This window comes from Gopherus flavomarginatus, chromosome 9 (assembly GCF_025201925.1).
Source record: "Gopherus flavomarginatus isolate rGopFla2 chromosome 9, rGopFla2.mat.asm, whole genome shotgun sequence".
NCBI classification, from domain to species: Eukaryota; Metazoa; Chordata; order Testudines; family Testudinidae; genus Gopherus; species Gopherus flavomarginatus.
In genome coordinates, this window is record NC_066625.1 from 58,059,264 (window position 1) to 58,075,248 (window position 15,985).

Genomic DNA, 15,985 nt, shown 5'->3' on the forward strand with positions numbered 1-15,985 from the left:
GTCTGCTCCTCTACACGTGGTGGAGAATGTAGGCAGGGTGGTCTGCCCTGACCCAAGGGACTAGAGAAAGGACAGCAGGGGATGATGGACCTGGAGAAGAAAGGGCTGTGGGGGAGCACCCCCTGACCCTGCTCTCTCTGGAAGAAGCCCCAGATGTACTGGGACAAATGGGGGAAACTGAGGTGCAGAAGGCCCTGCCCTGAGGTGAGATGAAGGCTGACACCCCCCCTCCCCTATCAGAGGGGCCTGAACTGCAAGGAGAGCTGGGGGAAACTGAGGTGCAGGAGATTGTGCTAAAGTTGAAAGAAACTCTGAACCCCAGCCAGATGCACAGGGGGAGCTGGGGATAGGGGGCTTTCTGCCCTACAATTGGTGTGATGACCTGTGGGTGGAAGCAGAGATGGGCGGGGGGGGGGGAGCACCACTCCTGGAGAAATGCTCCTTCTGTGAGAGAGAGATGAAAAAACCATCTGGGCTGCTGGCTGGGAGTGACCCAGCGGGGAGGGCTCCCCAAAAGAGCCTCCTTTGGGGGAATGGTGGAAGGGCTGAGAGGCCAAAGGTGGCCTGGGGTGCTGTTCTTAAGGGGGAGGGTGTGTAACAGGGTGCTGGACTAAGAGGCACTGAACCAGCCTCTGTTAGCTCAGAACCTGCTAGTGCAGCTCCCATTCAGGGTAACTGATTGGAACTGGCAGGGTGTCGCTTATTAAAGGAGCCTATGCGCAATCACCTGTGAGTCTGCTGAGAGGAAGGCCTATAGGCTGACAGTAAGGAAGTGAAGGCAGGGAGAGAAACAGCAGGGTAAGGAACTGCTGCTCCTGGCTAGCAACAGGCACTAGCTGTCCCCAGGCTGGCTACCTAGCTGCAGTTGATTTGTATATAGATGGTGGTGGGAATCAACACAGGGAAATAAAAGGACACTGGGTTGCAAAATAAGAGGTCTCCGGCTAACTTGTACAGCAAGCAAGAAGGCGCTAGTCTACACTCACTGATAGCAAGATTGAACCCTATATCTGCAGTTCAAGCTTTGAAACTGCACATCAGCCAAAGGTCTTGTGTGAATCTGCTAACTGTACTTGTGCTGTAAACAGGTAAGATATGTATTGAACACTTATCTGTATTAGTTTTATTCTTGGTGGCTGGATAGAAGTCTTCATTATTTCAAACTTCTTTTAATGCTAGAACCAAGAATTTATGTCCAAGTTTTAGAACTATCCTATTTTACAGCTTGGGTTGGAGTCAAGTCTCAATCCTGCTCCCACTGAAGTCAATGGAAGTGTCCCCATTCACTTTAAGGGGAGGTTTAATGGGCCTGATTCTCCATTGGCCCTGGCATAGGTGTTCATAGTGCTTCTATGCAAACCGAGGGCCAACCGCTACCAGATTAGAATGGTGACATCATATCCCCACTTTGCTAGGTGTAAATATGTATTATTAAATTATAAACATTTAGGTCTGATCTACAGAGTTTATTAACAAAATCTGTTCAAAAACAATTCAGCAAAATTGGTGCCAAAACTGTAGACCAGCCCTTGCACTGAGAACATTAAGAATGCAAAGTGAAGCACTCAAAAGTTAGGAAATACTAAATTATGGTTATCCATGCAACCTTAATTCAGCCCTCTTGTACACATACTATTTTTGCCACCGAACCCCAGCTTTAGCCAGGGCTTTATCTTGCATCATTAAAGATAATTGGAACTGTTCCTTTAGTTTGAAAGGGAGCTGGATAAAGTGCTCAATGCTGAGCTTGGACAGTAAATGAAGCAATTTTCTAGTCTGTTTACATTTTTCTTTTTTTTAAAAAGCCCTCAAAATTCTGCCAAGTGCATTTATTTATTAGACATCAATAGAACTCTGGGTGTCAGAATTCCTGGGTTTTCTATCTTGCTCTAGGAGGAGTGTATGTTATAATGATGAGACCAGGGGACTGAAATTTAGAACTCCTGAGTTCTATTTATAGTTCCACAAGAGAAGTATTTTCCAGTATTTAGAGCAAGGGACTAAAATTATGGCTCTTGGGTATTTTTTTTTTTAATCTGTAGGTATCATAAAGGTAAGTATGCCAAAGTAGCCCAATTTTACTGAAAGCATATCCAAGCCTATAGATTTGGCGCATTCTTTGTGAGAAGCAGTGTGGCTTAACACAGTGGCTCACAACCTTTCCAGACCACTGTACCTCGTTCAGGAGTCTGGTTTGTCTTGCATACCCCTAAGTTTCAGCTCACTTAAACTATTTGTTTACAGAATCAGACATAAAAATACAAGTGTGACAGCCACATTATTACTGAAAAATGGCTTGCTTTCTCATTTGATATAATTATAAAATCAATTGGAATATAAATATTGTACTTGGATTTCAATGTGTAGTCTATAGAGCAGTATAAACAAGTCATTGGCTACATGAAATTTTAGTTTGTACTGACTTCACTAGTGCTTTTTCTGTAACCTGTTGTAAAACTAGGCAAATATCTAGATGAGGTGATGTATCCCCTGGAAGACTTGTGCATACCCCCGGGGGTACGCATACCCCTGGTTGAGAACCACTGGCTTAATGAATGAGAGTTTGGTGTCCTATATTGGAGATCTTGTTTCTAATCCTGGCTTTGCCAGAGTTAATCTATAAAATCGTGAAAATGATACTTGGTTCCCTCATTGCGCAGTGGTTCTCAAACTTTTTTTTCATAGACCACTTGAAAATTGCTGAGGGTCTCAGCGGACCAATTAATCTTTCCAAATGTTGTTTGTACCATTAGCTAACTATATTGTAAAGCGCTTTGGATAAAAGCACTATAATTAAACAAACTTAATTTTTTTGTCCTACAAATAAAAGCACACTACTCATATTTTAATATCAGTAGTCTTACCTTCCTAATGTGAGGTATGTGACCCTCTACCCTGCTGTGGCAGCCACCAAGCTGGGACTGGGAAGGAGGGTTGGGGGTGGGGTGACATTGATTAAGATGCAACCATATAGAACATGGTTGCAATCAAGGTCCTATAGTGACACCAAATCTTACATAAAGGGGTCATATAAGGTGTTTAAGACAAGATTATGGGTTGCTGGTTATGATTATGCTGTCTATATGTATGTATCATTTTGTAGTTGAAGTTATGAGTATTGGCTCTATACTGTCTGTATTTCAAACTTATGCTATGCTTCTGGGAAACATCCCAGACAAGTGGGTATTAGCTCTGCCTAGCCTGCTTGATGGCCTATTAAGGACCATCAGCTACACAATTGACCCATTGAGAGAAGGCAGATACACCTTGTAACTCAGCAAAGTATGCAGGGACTTGCCCATATGACTCCAGACTTCATTTTGCTGTAATCTTACATCTGGAAAAGACTATAAAAGGCTGATGCCTCATCTCCATCTTGTCTTCAATCCTGCTTCTTACCTCTGGAGGAACTTTGCTACAAACTGAAGCTCTGAACAAAGGGCTGAATGACCCATCCCAGCTGTGGATGTACTCCAGAGACTTGATTTGAACCTGCAGTTTATTCTATCACTGCTACAAGCCTGAACCAAGAACTTTGCCATTATTGTATGTAACCAATTCTAGCTCTCCATCTAGATCTCTTCCTTTTCTGAATAAATCTTTAGAATTTAGATTCTAAAGGATTGGCAACAGTGTGATTTTGTAAGATCTGATTTGTATATTGACCTGGGTCTGGGGCTTGATTTTTTTGGGATCGAGAGAACCTTTTTCCTTTATTGAGGTGTTGGTTTTCATAACCATTCATCCCCAGGATGAGTGGCACTGGTGGTGATACTCGGAACTGGCATATCTAAGGGAATTGCTTGTGTGACTGGTGGTTAGCCAGTGGGGTGAGACCAAAGTCTTCTTTGGCTGGCTGGTTTGGTTTGCCTTAGAGATGGAAAAACCCCAGCCTTGGGCTGTAACTGCCCTGTTTAAGCAGTTAGTCCTGAATTGGCACTCTGTTAGGTCCCGCCAGAACCGCATCGTCACAGGGGGTCTCTCCCCTGCCACAGTAGTCACCCAGTTGGGGCTGGAACGAGGGCCATCTCTCCCTGGCAGCTGCAGTACTGGAGCTGGGGAAAGTCACCTTTTTCTCTGGCCGCTGCAGCCCTGCACATCCCAAATGCTTCCCACCCCGTCTTCTCACCCCCCTCACCCCAAGACCACCACTTCACCTTACATATGTATCTTCTCCAGGGTTCAGCCATCTAATTAGTGGAGCCTGCCTGCCAGTTCCCTCTAAGGTGCACAATCTGTGGACCACCTGAATGGAGCTCATGGACCACTGGTGGTCTGCAGACCACAGTTTGAGAACTTCTGGCACAGGGAAATGAAGCCCTGCCCAATAGTAAGGGTTGTATAGTGCAGAGGGTGGGATTGGAGCTCATGGCTGCTTGGCTCTCAGTCTATGCCCTTTTTCCTAGACCAAAGGGCATTTTGGTGAGGAAAGTAGGAGCAGGCACCCTTTTGCCAGTGTTCTTAGCATTTAGAATTCAGTGTTCACTTTGAAGGGCTGTGGGATGCTCATTAAGGCCTGAGAACATGTACAATACAGCCTGGAAGGAGATCAAATTGTACCAGAAACTTGTACATATGCACAAACGATGATTTTCTGTGGCTTAGATTTTGGCTTAATCTAGAGAGATTTTTCACAGGGGCAGCAAAAAGGCATCTCTCTGATCCTAGGACTATATTGTTCTGCTGAAATTCAACTTCCTCCTGCAACCTTGTCCAAACCTTGTGCACCCAGGAAGGGGTGGCTGGAATTTATCCCTGAAAGCACAAGATGGTTATTAATCCTCCCGTAAGAATGGAAGAGAACCCCTCCCCCTTTTCTCTTAAACTTCCACCCCAAAAAAAACCTCTTTCAAAAGTCATCCAAATTAGGGTTAAATTTAAGAATTGATTGCCTTTGCTAAAAGGCCAGCACTTCACTCTTGCTAATTAAGGCAACACATAATACACTACTTGGAACAAATTTCAGATTGAGCACATTTGAACAGACTCAGGACATTTAGGCCTAGTGTTCAGGGTAAAGGTGATGGGGTATGGGAGAAAGAGAATTCTGAAAAGTTAATTGGACTTTGGTTGGTTTATGACCTAAAGAAGCTCAGTATATTCACTGCCCCAGTCAGATATACAGAAAAAAGAAACTTTACTAATGAAGGTGCATTAGTAGATAATGTGCACCTTTGGTTGTAGGACTTCTAAGGACATCAATGACCCTTCAGCAGACATCTAATTAACTTTTTTTTAAGGGCATTGGGACTGCTTGTATTGAATGTTAGGCCTACATAAAAGGAGAAGACATCCTCTCAGTGGCTAAAGCATGTAACATTGTGCATTTCCTACTTGGAGAGCAGGATCTTGGTTCCAGAAACTTTCACACACAGAGAGCACCTCTAGTGGGTTGAAGGTAGTTCAGCCATCTGTATAACAGTGGGGATCAAAAAGGAGGGGAATATTTTGGCCGGGGTCATGGGGAATAAACTCTTCAGGGCAAATTTTCAGTTTGTGTAAATTGTTATAACTTGGTTTACTATGGGCATTTACATCAGCTGAGGATCTGCCCCTTGCTTTTATGAAAAATGCCATCAGAGCTTCAATACCTATGCAGCACAGACAGGTGCGTGGTTGGTAAGGGTCTGGTCAGAAAGACCCACGTGCAGTAATGTACATGGTAGTAAATATTCTCTCTCTTGGAAAGATGGGGTGATTCTATTGGGATTTGAACTTCCAGTCTGAAGGAGGCTGGGTATTGCCAAACTAATACATAGACTACTAAACCCGTGTCTCTCCCAGCCCCATTCACCCTCCACTATGAAGGAGGTAATATAATGTGCTAGTTTACTACTTATTCTTTCTCATTATATAATTTTCTGTATGAATGAAATTGCCAGATGAAAATTAGATGATTCACCTCCACGTTTATTCTGGCCAAAAGTCTTTAATTAAATTGGAATTAAATTGCCAGAGTTCCAGCCACTACAAAATTTAATAAAATTATTTACTATATGCCAGGTGGGATCAGCCAATCTTCTCAAATGCAAAACACTTTTTAGACATTGGGCTGATATTTGAACATGCAGTCCTGAAATAAGTTTATAGACAGTGTGTTATGTAAAGTGCCTATATAAAGGGATGATGCCTTAGTTACTAGAGAGAAGCTTGAACCAAAATCCAGGATGCAAACATCCATGAAGTTTCTATGACAGAACAAACCAAAACTGCAGCTATCAACATATCTAAACTTTGGGATAGTTTTAATCATATCTACACTTTGCAACTGGGCAAAGCCAGAGTATGGAGTCAGGATCCAGGAGTCAAAACCTGAGGTCAGAAAGTGGAGCAAGTAAGGTATTAGGCAAGGAAGGGCTCCAGGTAGGGACAGGACCAAGGCAAGACTAGGTGCAAGGCAGGAGCAGGGTAGCACAGAAGCAGGTACAGTGGTGGGCATAAGTGTTGAGAAGATAGCAAGCTGTTGCTCTTGCTGGCTTAAGAGCCACCCTGCTGGCCTCAGCAGCCAATCAAGGTGTGTGGCTAATCAAACTGCTGCTGCAGACCAGCTGTACTGATGAGGTTGCCTCGAGACTAGTCCTGCTGTAGGCCTTAATTCCTGATGGTTACACTGATGGCATTTTCATCCTCTAGACAGACAACCTAAACTCCTTCGTACATTTCCACCATAACTTCAACAACCACCACCAATACAATAAAATTTCTCTAGAACATTCTCATATTAGCATCAACTTCCTGGACTCCACAATCAGCTTCAATAATGGAACCCTACAGACAACTATATACAAGAAACCCACGGATCACCACACCTACCTTCACAGATCCAGTAACCACCCCAAACACACCAAGAAATCTGTTCTCTACAATAAGGCACTCAAGTACCACAGAATATGCTCGATGACAAGATCTGGAAAATACACCTTAATTCACTTAAAAACACCTTCACCCAACAAGGACACTCCATAAGAGAAGTAGGTCACCGCATCATAGAACTGGCCACACAAATACCCTGAGAGAACCTTCTTCAATACAAAAATAAAACCCCCTCCAATCACACACCTCTTGTTGTCACTTGGAACCTATATGGGATATCATCAAACAATTACAACCCGTACTTGATGGGGACCACATCCTAAAAGACATCTTTCCTGAGCCCCCTCTTCTGGTCTTCAAATAATTCCCCCAGCCTCTCCAGGCTCATCTCTAGAAGCAAACTCCCCACAGACCAGGACCCACAAACTGAAACTGTTCTTCTGTCAGGGTCTGGTGCCAGATGCAAAACCTGTAGCCATATCTCAACTGCCATGATACAATGCCCCCTACACCACACCTTTCAAGATCCATGAGTCTACCCATGCCTATCACAAAATGTGGTGTGTAGTAAGAAGAGGGCCTGAAACAGAAGCCCTTGTATCAGAGGCCTAGTATGAGTCCTGAGCTAAAATAGTGGTCAAAGCTTGACACACACACAAACACATTCCAGAAGGATGGTGGCAACTAGCCCTCTCAGAGGGGCAATACTTAACTTATTCGTATTGGTGTATAAAGAGGTATCACAAAAGGAGTGTCTTTGGCCAGCTGATGGGGGAATGGAAAGTCCAGCCATTCACTAAGCTGCATCCATTGTCACAGGCATACATGTGCTAGTCTAACTGAAGGCATTGATCTGGGGAGCTAGGACTGTGCTTCGTTGACAATAAACCTGACCAAGTGCCTTCATACCTTAACAAATCTTGTGGTCATTGGGCGGTTTGCTCAAGGTCTGCTGTGCCAGCTACTTGCACAGAACTGGGATGGCACACAGAGGGAACCCAGGCAGCCAAACAGCTAACAGCATGGTGTACTTCTTCCAATGCACTAAATGCCCCAACAACAACTTATGTGGGTGAAACAAGACAATCATTCTTGAATGAATTTACAAAGAAAAATGATAAAAGACAAAAATATATCTTATCACCTGTGGGTGAACACTTTTCACAAAGTGATCACTCTATATCTGACCTTTCAGTCCTCATCCTCAAAGGAAACCTGCACACCTTCAAAGGACAAACCTGGGAGCTTAAATTCACAACTTCGCTAGATACTAAAAATCATGAACTGAACAGAGTCACTGGATTGATGGTTCTTACAATAATCTGTAATCCACTTAATCCCTCCCCCAGCCTTTTCCCCCTTTACCCTCTCCCATAACTGGTGAGATGTTAATGGGTCACTTCATCTTGAATAGTCCCTTGAAATATGTTAACTACTTATGCTAAACAATCTGTTCTACCTTGTATATAGCTGTGATACTCTGAGTACATTTCCCGAACCTGAAGAAGAGCTCTATGTAGCTCAAAAGCTTGCCTCTGTCACCAACAGAAGTTGGTCCAATAAAAGATATTACCTCACCCACCTTGTCTCTCTATACCACTGTAACACCCCATTGCTATGTTCAGACTTGGCTGAGGGACATTGTCATGGCCCACCTTTGTTATAATGTGTGATGTATTTTTTCCTGGATGCACTGTGGAAAGCCATGTAAAGGATGCAGTAGCAGAGGTCTCAACATGGTGATCCTGGAAGTCACTTCCAGTTCTATGTCCTATGTCACTATGGTTTAGGCTAAGGCTCTAACAGGATTAAAACATGGCTCCCTAACGTGATTAAACCATGCTTTTTTCTGTCCCCACACTCAAAAAGAAACTATGTTATAAAATAGCTGAGCCACCACTGTGTTTCCAAATCATCTTTAAATGTGTTTATTTCAGGAATGTAGAGCAGCTTAAGTCATTCTTAAAAGGTAATTTTGTCCTTTTCATCTTTGCATCCACTTGCACATAAGACCCCCATTAGCTCGCTAGTTAAATAACAGTTTCCACTGCTTTCCTGAGTGTATATAATTACAGGAAGATTGCTATTGACAGCATCACATTTATTTGTCAAACTACACCAGCTGTTCTTTGGTAAATTAAGTGTCTTTAAACGATACCTTGACAGTAGGTGTTACATGTGCTGGAATTAATGAAGACTTAACCAGCTGGCTCTTATTTCACTTTGTGCAGTTCCAGACAATGTGACATAACTGTCAGCAGCTCACAAGGAGCCCTTCGATTGTGCCCCTGTAACACTATTCTGTTACACAATACACGAAAGGAGGAGCAGCCTTTCCTACCACTTCGTATAGATAGGAGCAAGACAACTTAATAATTGATGGAAGCAGGTGTGATCGCCTACCTGGAAACCTGAGACAGCCTAGAGGATGCTGCTACAACCAGCTATTGCTCCTTCTGGAAGGAACAGGCAGTTGGCTAAAATGATTCTCAGTGAAGGAATTAAATGATTTTTCTTCAGGGGTCTAAAGAGCAAGAGTATTTGCTTCCCCTACCTGCTCTAATCAGGACATCTAACGGGTCAAACATTATTACTTTGTCACTAACTAACTGTGGAAAATGCAATATATTTTACATTATTTACATTAAAAAGAAAATAATTAAGGCCCAATTCCTCGTGCCAGCCTGATAAGCTGGGCACTGGAGTATAGTGGGGTGGAGCAGGAGGAATCTTCCTGCCAAGCCATGGAGCTGTGCTGCTGAGGCTCTGCTCCCTTCATGTGCCTCAGCCACAGACTGGAAGACCAGAGGATGTCCATTCCCTGTGTTTCCTCCCCAAACATTGCCCCTAGCCTCTTGTCCAGGAGAACTGTACGAATTCTGCTAGCAGGGAACCCTTCCCAGACGTGGAGGCTGGGGCGAGATTTGCTCCAAGTGAATGACATTATAGACCAGTCAGCCTAATTTTGATACCTGGAAAGGTACTGGAATACATTAATAAACAATAAATTTGTAAGCACCTACAGTCAAATAGGGAACAGGCAACATGGATTTATCAAGAACAAGTCATGCCAAACCAACCTAATAGCCTCCTTTGACCAGATTGCTGGCCTTGTGGATGAGGGGAAGCAGTAGATGTGATGTATTTTGATTTTAGTAAGGCTTTTGACAGTCCCACATGAAGTTCTCATAAGCAAACTAGGGAAATGTGGTCTTGATTAATTTGCTATCAGTCTATGCTGGAGGAAGGCGCTGGATTAACAGAGCTGGTGAAGAGGAATTTTCTCTTTATCCACAGAACTGCACACTGCAGTATGGTCAGTGATAGGTTATGTTTCCCCACAGTGCCTGACAACGTAGCCCATCCTTCACCTTGTGTTAGATCAGCAAGGTGCTGAGTACTCTGGCCTCAATCCAGCAAAACACTTAGGCATATGCTTAGCAAGTGCATTGATTGATTAAGGCCAGAGTGCTCAGAACCTCACAGGACTGAATCCCAGGGGAGCTTGCTGATCTAGGTGTGAATTTTCCACGGTCCATTCAGTTGTTGGCCATTACTGAGACTTCCACCAAGGGCATCAACTAGAAGCAATAATGATGATGGGCTCTTTGCGGTATGGTCAGAAGTGCCAATCCTCAGGAGGAAAAAAAAACATTCATATGAATGTTTGTAAACAGTGACTAAAAAAGAAACAGACATGGTTGAACCAGACAGCCCTCAGAATCGCCATGAGCTCTGGGTCCTGTGCTTGGTTGTAGTCAGCCAGCTCTGCTTTGAAGTTTAGTAAATTATTTCTATCTATGCAATGGCTTGTCTCTCCAAATACCATTGGGAAGAAGGTGGATTAATTTGTAAGCTCATTGGAGTGGGACCATCTTTTTGTTCTGCGTTTGTGCAGTGCCTACGATAAGGGAGTCCTGGTCCATCACTGGGGCTCTTAGGTGCTACCACAATATAAACAAGTATTAATAATAATTGTTTGCAATTTAGTTTGCTGTGTATATTTTGCAGTACAAATTTAAAAGTTAAGACAGATTCCCCCAAGTCCATTTATTGCACGTTTTTGGCACAGAGCTCTTCTTATTGGTCTTAGTCCCCTTTCTAGTCTGGTCATCTCACAATTCTGGGGCTAGCCTGAGCAATGCTACACGTAGCATGTATAGCAGACATGATATGTTTTCTGATGTTTCAGTCCATCAATAAATAAAACCCTTCTGACAGTTGCGTCCTCCGTTTTAGGTCAGTTCACATTTCAGTTATTTTACAGCCTACATTTCCCAACACCTCATTGTGAACCCAAACCAGGCTATGCATAAGTTTACCTTCTTTCCAGGAAGGTAGAAGCCATTTTCTTGCAGTTGATAAGTGTCTCTCTCTCTAGTACAGTAATGTGTTTTCTTTTTTAACAGGATTGTACCTTCTTCACTCGGAAAGAAATCCTTCGGTAAGCAGATCATATTCCATTCTTCCTTCATAATTTGTATGGAAAGGGCCAAATTATGCTCTCCTAACTCATGTGAGGAAACTCATTAAAGCCAATGTGAGTAAATGAGCACAGGATTTGGTCCTAAAACGTACCTATAATACACAAATGTATGAACTCACCAATACCCTACTAGCTAGGGAATCAGTTCTGCTACTGTTCTTATTGTAATACTGTTACATTGGCAAGACAGGTGATAGCAAAAAACCAACTCTTGTAGTACCATGGCAGGGAAAGTCAGGGAAGTCGTTCCTCTGTTGAATGCCTGCCAACTTGTACTGTCATCTAAAATAACTTCGTAATTGCTAAACCTGCTCAGTTTAACCACTAAGGGCTCCATCCTTTCTTGTTAATGAAAGTTTTGCTATAGACTTTAGGGTGAGCAGAACAGGTGGGCCTGAAATTGTAGTGACATTAAAATGTGCTGGTTTATGGACAGCTTAATTTTCTTGATGATACTAGGGCCTAATCCCATCCTTCTGAAGCAGGCAAAAATCTCATTGACTTCAGTGGAGGTGTTTTGCCCGCATCAGTAGTGCAGGATTGAGCCATACTCTGATCATCTGTGAGAAATGTCAGGTAAAAGGTTTTTGTCTTTGCAAATGTTAGGAGCTGTGTTGAGCTCAGGAATAAATGTGTTCTGTATTGAAAACATTCTTTGCCTTTGCCTTGTGTCTGTAAAACTCCGTGAGTCAAATGTTCAATGAGTTCTGTCCACAAAAGACTAAACGGTTCCATGATGAGTACGCAGTTATTGGGAAAGTGGAGGTGAATTTTAGCCAATAACTTGGATTATCTCACTGCGCACAGAGGAAAGGATGCAGTCCTGTCCTGGGCTTCCTCAAAGCCACTGAGAGATGCATCCACTTATGCTGGGGCTGATTGTGTCCCAGGTCTCTACTGTCTGTAAGTTATTATCTAAAATACAGCAGGGCTGTGGGAGAGCATTTCTGTGATGTGAATTGGCTGGATTGTACTCACTCTGAGCATGGGTGCAAGAGCCAGACAAACCCAGTCCCTGAACATAAGGTGTGAAAAGCTGTTCCAAGCTAGCACCAAGACAGGCACTAACTTCTTCAAATGTAGCTGCAACAGGTGTAGCAGCTGCTACTCTCTCATCTTAGGCCCCCAGACATTGAACCTTTCTCAGGTGCATACTGTGATGGACTCAGTCACAGAGACCTCCTTGGGACTGTCACCTGATGTGCTGAAACTACCTCTGAGCCCATTTTCCCTGCCAGCTTGGGACTCCAGAACCCTGTCTTGTTGAAGCAGACACTCTACGCCACTGCAACACAGCCCAGGATCTGAACCGTGCCCCCAAAGTTGCAGACTTTAACCAAAACTGCTCAGCAGGTTTCCTACCTCCAGCGCCCAGACACTCAGTTCCCAATGGTATCCAAACCCAAATAAATTTGCAGTACTCTGTATAAAGCTTATACAGGGTAAACTCATACATTGTCCTCCCTCTATAATACTGATAGAGAGATATGGACAGCTGTATGCTCCCCCAGGTATTAATCACTTACTCTGGGTTAATAAATAAACAAAAGTGATTTTATTAAGTATAAAAACTAGGATTTAAGTGATTTCAAGTAATAACAGACAGAACAAAGTAAGTTACCAAGCAAAATAAAACAAAACACACAAGTCTAAGACTAATACATTTAAGAAACTGAATACAGGTAAATCTCACCCTCAGAGATGTTCCAATAAACTTCTTTCACAGACTAGACTCCTTCTTAGTCTGGGCCCAATCCTTTCACCTAGTACAGTTCTTGTTAGTTCCAGCTCAGGTGGTAACTAGGAGATTTCTCATGACTATAGCTCCCTTTGTTCTGTTCCACCCCCTTTTATATCTTTGGCACAAGGCAGGAATCCTTTGTCTCTCTCTAGGTTCCCACCCTTCCTTCTAAATGGAAAAGCACCAGGTTTAAGATGGATTCCAGTGACATGTTCACATGTCCTGTGAGACTTCATTACTCACTGGCTGGCACCCACATATACAGGAAGGCTTACAAGTAAACAGAGCCATTTACAACCAATTGTCCTGGTCGATGGGAGCCATCAAGATTCTTAACCACCATTAATGGCCCACACGTTGCATAATTACAATAGGATTTCAGAGCAATACTTCATATTTCTAGGTCTGTATACAAGAATGATACATTCATACAAATAGGATGAACAAACTCAGTAGATTATAAGATTTGTAATGATACCTTACAGGAGACCTTTTGCATAAAGCATATTCCAGTTACATTATATTCACACTCATAAGCATATTTCCATAAACATATGGAGTGCAACATCACACATACCCCCAGGAGTTCCTGCTGGGGTTAGGCAGCTCTGCACCATTCCCTAGCAAAGTCTGTGGCTAAAAATTATCCCATAGGTTGTGATTTGTTGTAGACCTGGCTGTAACTTCTTTGAGAAAGTTGTGTACCCCCAGGAACGATACGTTATCATTACAGCTGGAAAGACGTCATTTCTGTGTTCAGTGTACCCTACAGAAAGCCATGCAGATAAAATAAAAATGAATGATAATTGTATGTCCAGTCAAGGCTGCAGGACTCTCAGTTCTGCTGAAGGACAGCAACTTAGACAATAACAGAATTTGTCACAATTGGTACAGAAGGATGAAGTGGGCACCAAACTAATGGACAAATTGTAATGTAACTTTTAGAAATTGTTCAGTGATATTCCTGGGAGTGTGATACTGGGAGAAAGCATATAGTTTCCTGTGAAAATTCAGCCTATTTATGCAGACATGGCAGCAGTGTATTCATCAAGAGCTCTGTAAAAATCAGCTGATGTTGCACTCCTATTGCACAGGTTAATTTGATTCTCATATGCCCACCAACGCACACTTTTATACACATTTCTAAAACGAACTTCTAACACCACTTCCCTCTGTGGAACTCAAAGCACTTTGCAAACATTAATGAATTAATTGTAACTGGAAATAATTATGACGATCTCCATTTTAGATAGGGGAAACTTAAGGACAAAGAAGTTAAGTGACTTGCCCTGTTTTATACAGGAAGTCTGTAGTTAGGACTGAGTCTGTAGATAGGACAGGGAGTCTGTAGTTAGGAATGAGTTAGGACTAACACACAGCTCTCTTGATTTCCACTCCTGGACTTTAATCTCAAAACCATTCTCAGCAGCACGAGGGTGGAGAATGCTTTTGATCATTCCCACGTTGCTGAAGGAGGTGCTGTGTGTAGATAGGATCTGGAGAACAAAAGGCCAGAAAGTCTGACTTAATTTCTGAGGAGAATCTATTAAGAAATATTGATCTGGGAGAAGGCTATAAAACTCTTTAATAAGTTAGAGGCTTTGACATTTAAGCTGGAGTGTGTTACAGCAGGCATCCTTCAGATGCACTCTTAGGTGACACAAAGTTAAGTGGTTTACATTCAAGGTTCTGATCAGCTGTGAGTTGCAATTTCATAGAGACATGTTAACAGAAGGTCAGAATGTTTGAACCTTTTTTAGGTGTGGTGATTTGCCAAGCCTGATTCAAAGCTGCCTTCTTTCTCTCTGGAGTCATTTCTCTCTCTCCTATTAGTTCATTTCTGAGGGCATGCTGGAAACACTCAGTAATAGAACCAATAGCCTGAGAGAATCATTGGCTTCATCACAGTCAGTGATGGGATGAATTTCTGCTAAACATACAATATGCAGGATAGGCAGTCCAGAGAGAAAAAATTACATACCAGTGAAGAATTCAGAACACCTGCATTAAAAGCCTGGCTGACTGTGTCTCGGGTGACAATCAGTACTAATGTGTCAACTAAATTTGTGGCAAGAATTCAATATTTGGGATAGCTGAGTGGTTTGAGCATTGGTCTGCTAACCTAGGGTTATGAGTTCAGTCCTCAAGGAGGCCATTTAGGGAACTGGGGTAATATTCTGCTGGGGATTGGTCCTGCTTTGAGCAGGGAGTTGGACTAGATGACCTTCTGAGGTCCCTTCCAACCCTAATAGTCTATGAATATTTGGAAAAAACAGATGTAGGCTCAAAAATGTGGATTCCCAGAAATGAAAGGAATTAAGGATTTAATTTTCATCATTAAAGTTCTTATTCTCAAACTGCTAAAGCTGAACATGCAGAAGAATTTTTTTTTCTTATCAGAGAAAAACTGCTTTATACCCACCCCCCTCACAGCCCTGCACCAGTGACCAGCTTACTTCAGCTGTCTGTATCTGGGCTAGAATCTCAGTTGTGCTGAGTCTAGACTCACTGCAGAATGGGAAGGAAAGGCCACCTTTGTGCTTCCAATTCTGGGGTATCCGTGGGTCAAAATGGCCCCCAGCATAATTTAGAGCAGCCTGTGCCATGTATAGCGGTCCCAAGGTAATCACAGTAATCTCAAAACTGGCAAACTGTAGCTTTTATACATAATTTAGAACAACTTCTGTGGTCTTATTGCTTCGCATGGCACAAATCTGTGTAATATATTGGTTCATGAAATTTGAACAAGCACAGTAATGACTGAGGCACTAATGACATTTAACTGGATTTGAAAGAGACAATGTTAGAGAGCAAATTTCCAAGTACATACATACAGATCATGGTTAATATGTTATTGTAGGTGAAACTTTAGTTAAAACTCCTGATAGGTGTCTGTACAAAGAAAATGTTTCTGCAATAGCGACTAAACGGCTGGAGAAATAGTT

General features: G+C 42.6%; 1 protein-coding gene across 1 annotated transcript in view; it reads left to right on the forward strand.

The window, feature by feature from the left end:
• The window catches only part of CIB2 (calcium and integrin binding family member 2), a 122,660-nt gene that overhangs the window by 15,440 nt on the left and 91,235 nt on the right, over positions 1-15,985 (forward strand). Inside the window, exon 2 of the mRNA XM_050967113.1 lies at positions 11,223-11,257. Coding sequence (XP_050823070.1) covers positions 11,223-11,257 — 35 coding nt within the window. The remainder of the gene's footprint in view (positions 1-11,222; positions 11,258-15,985) is intronic.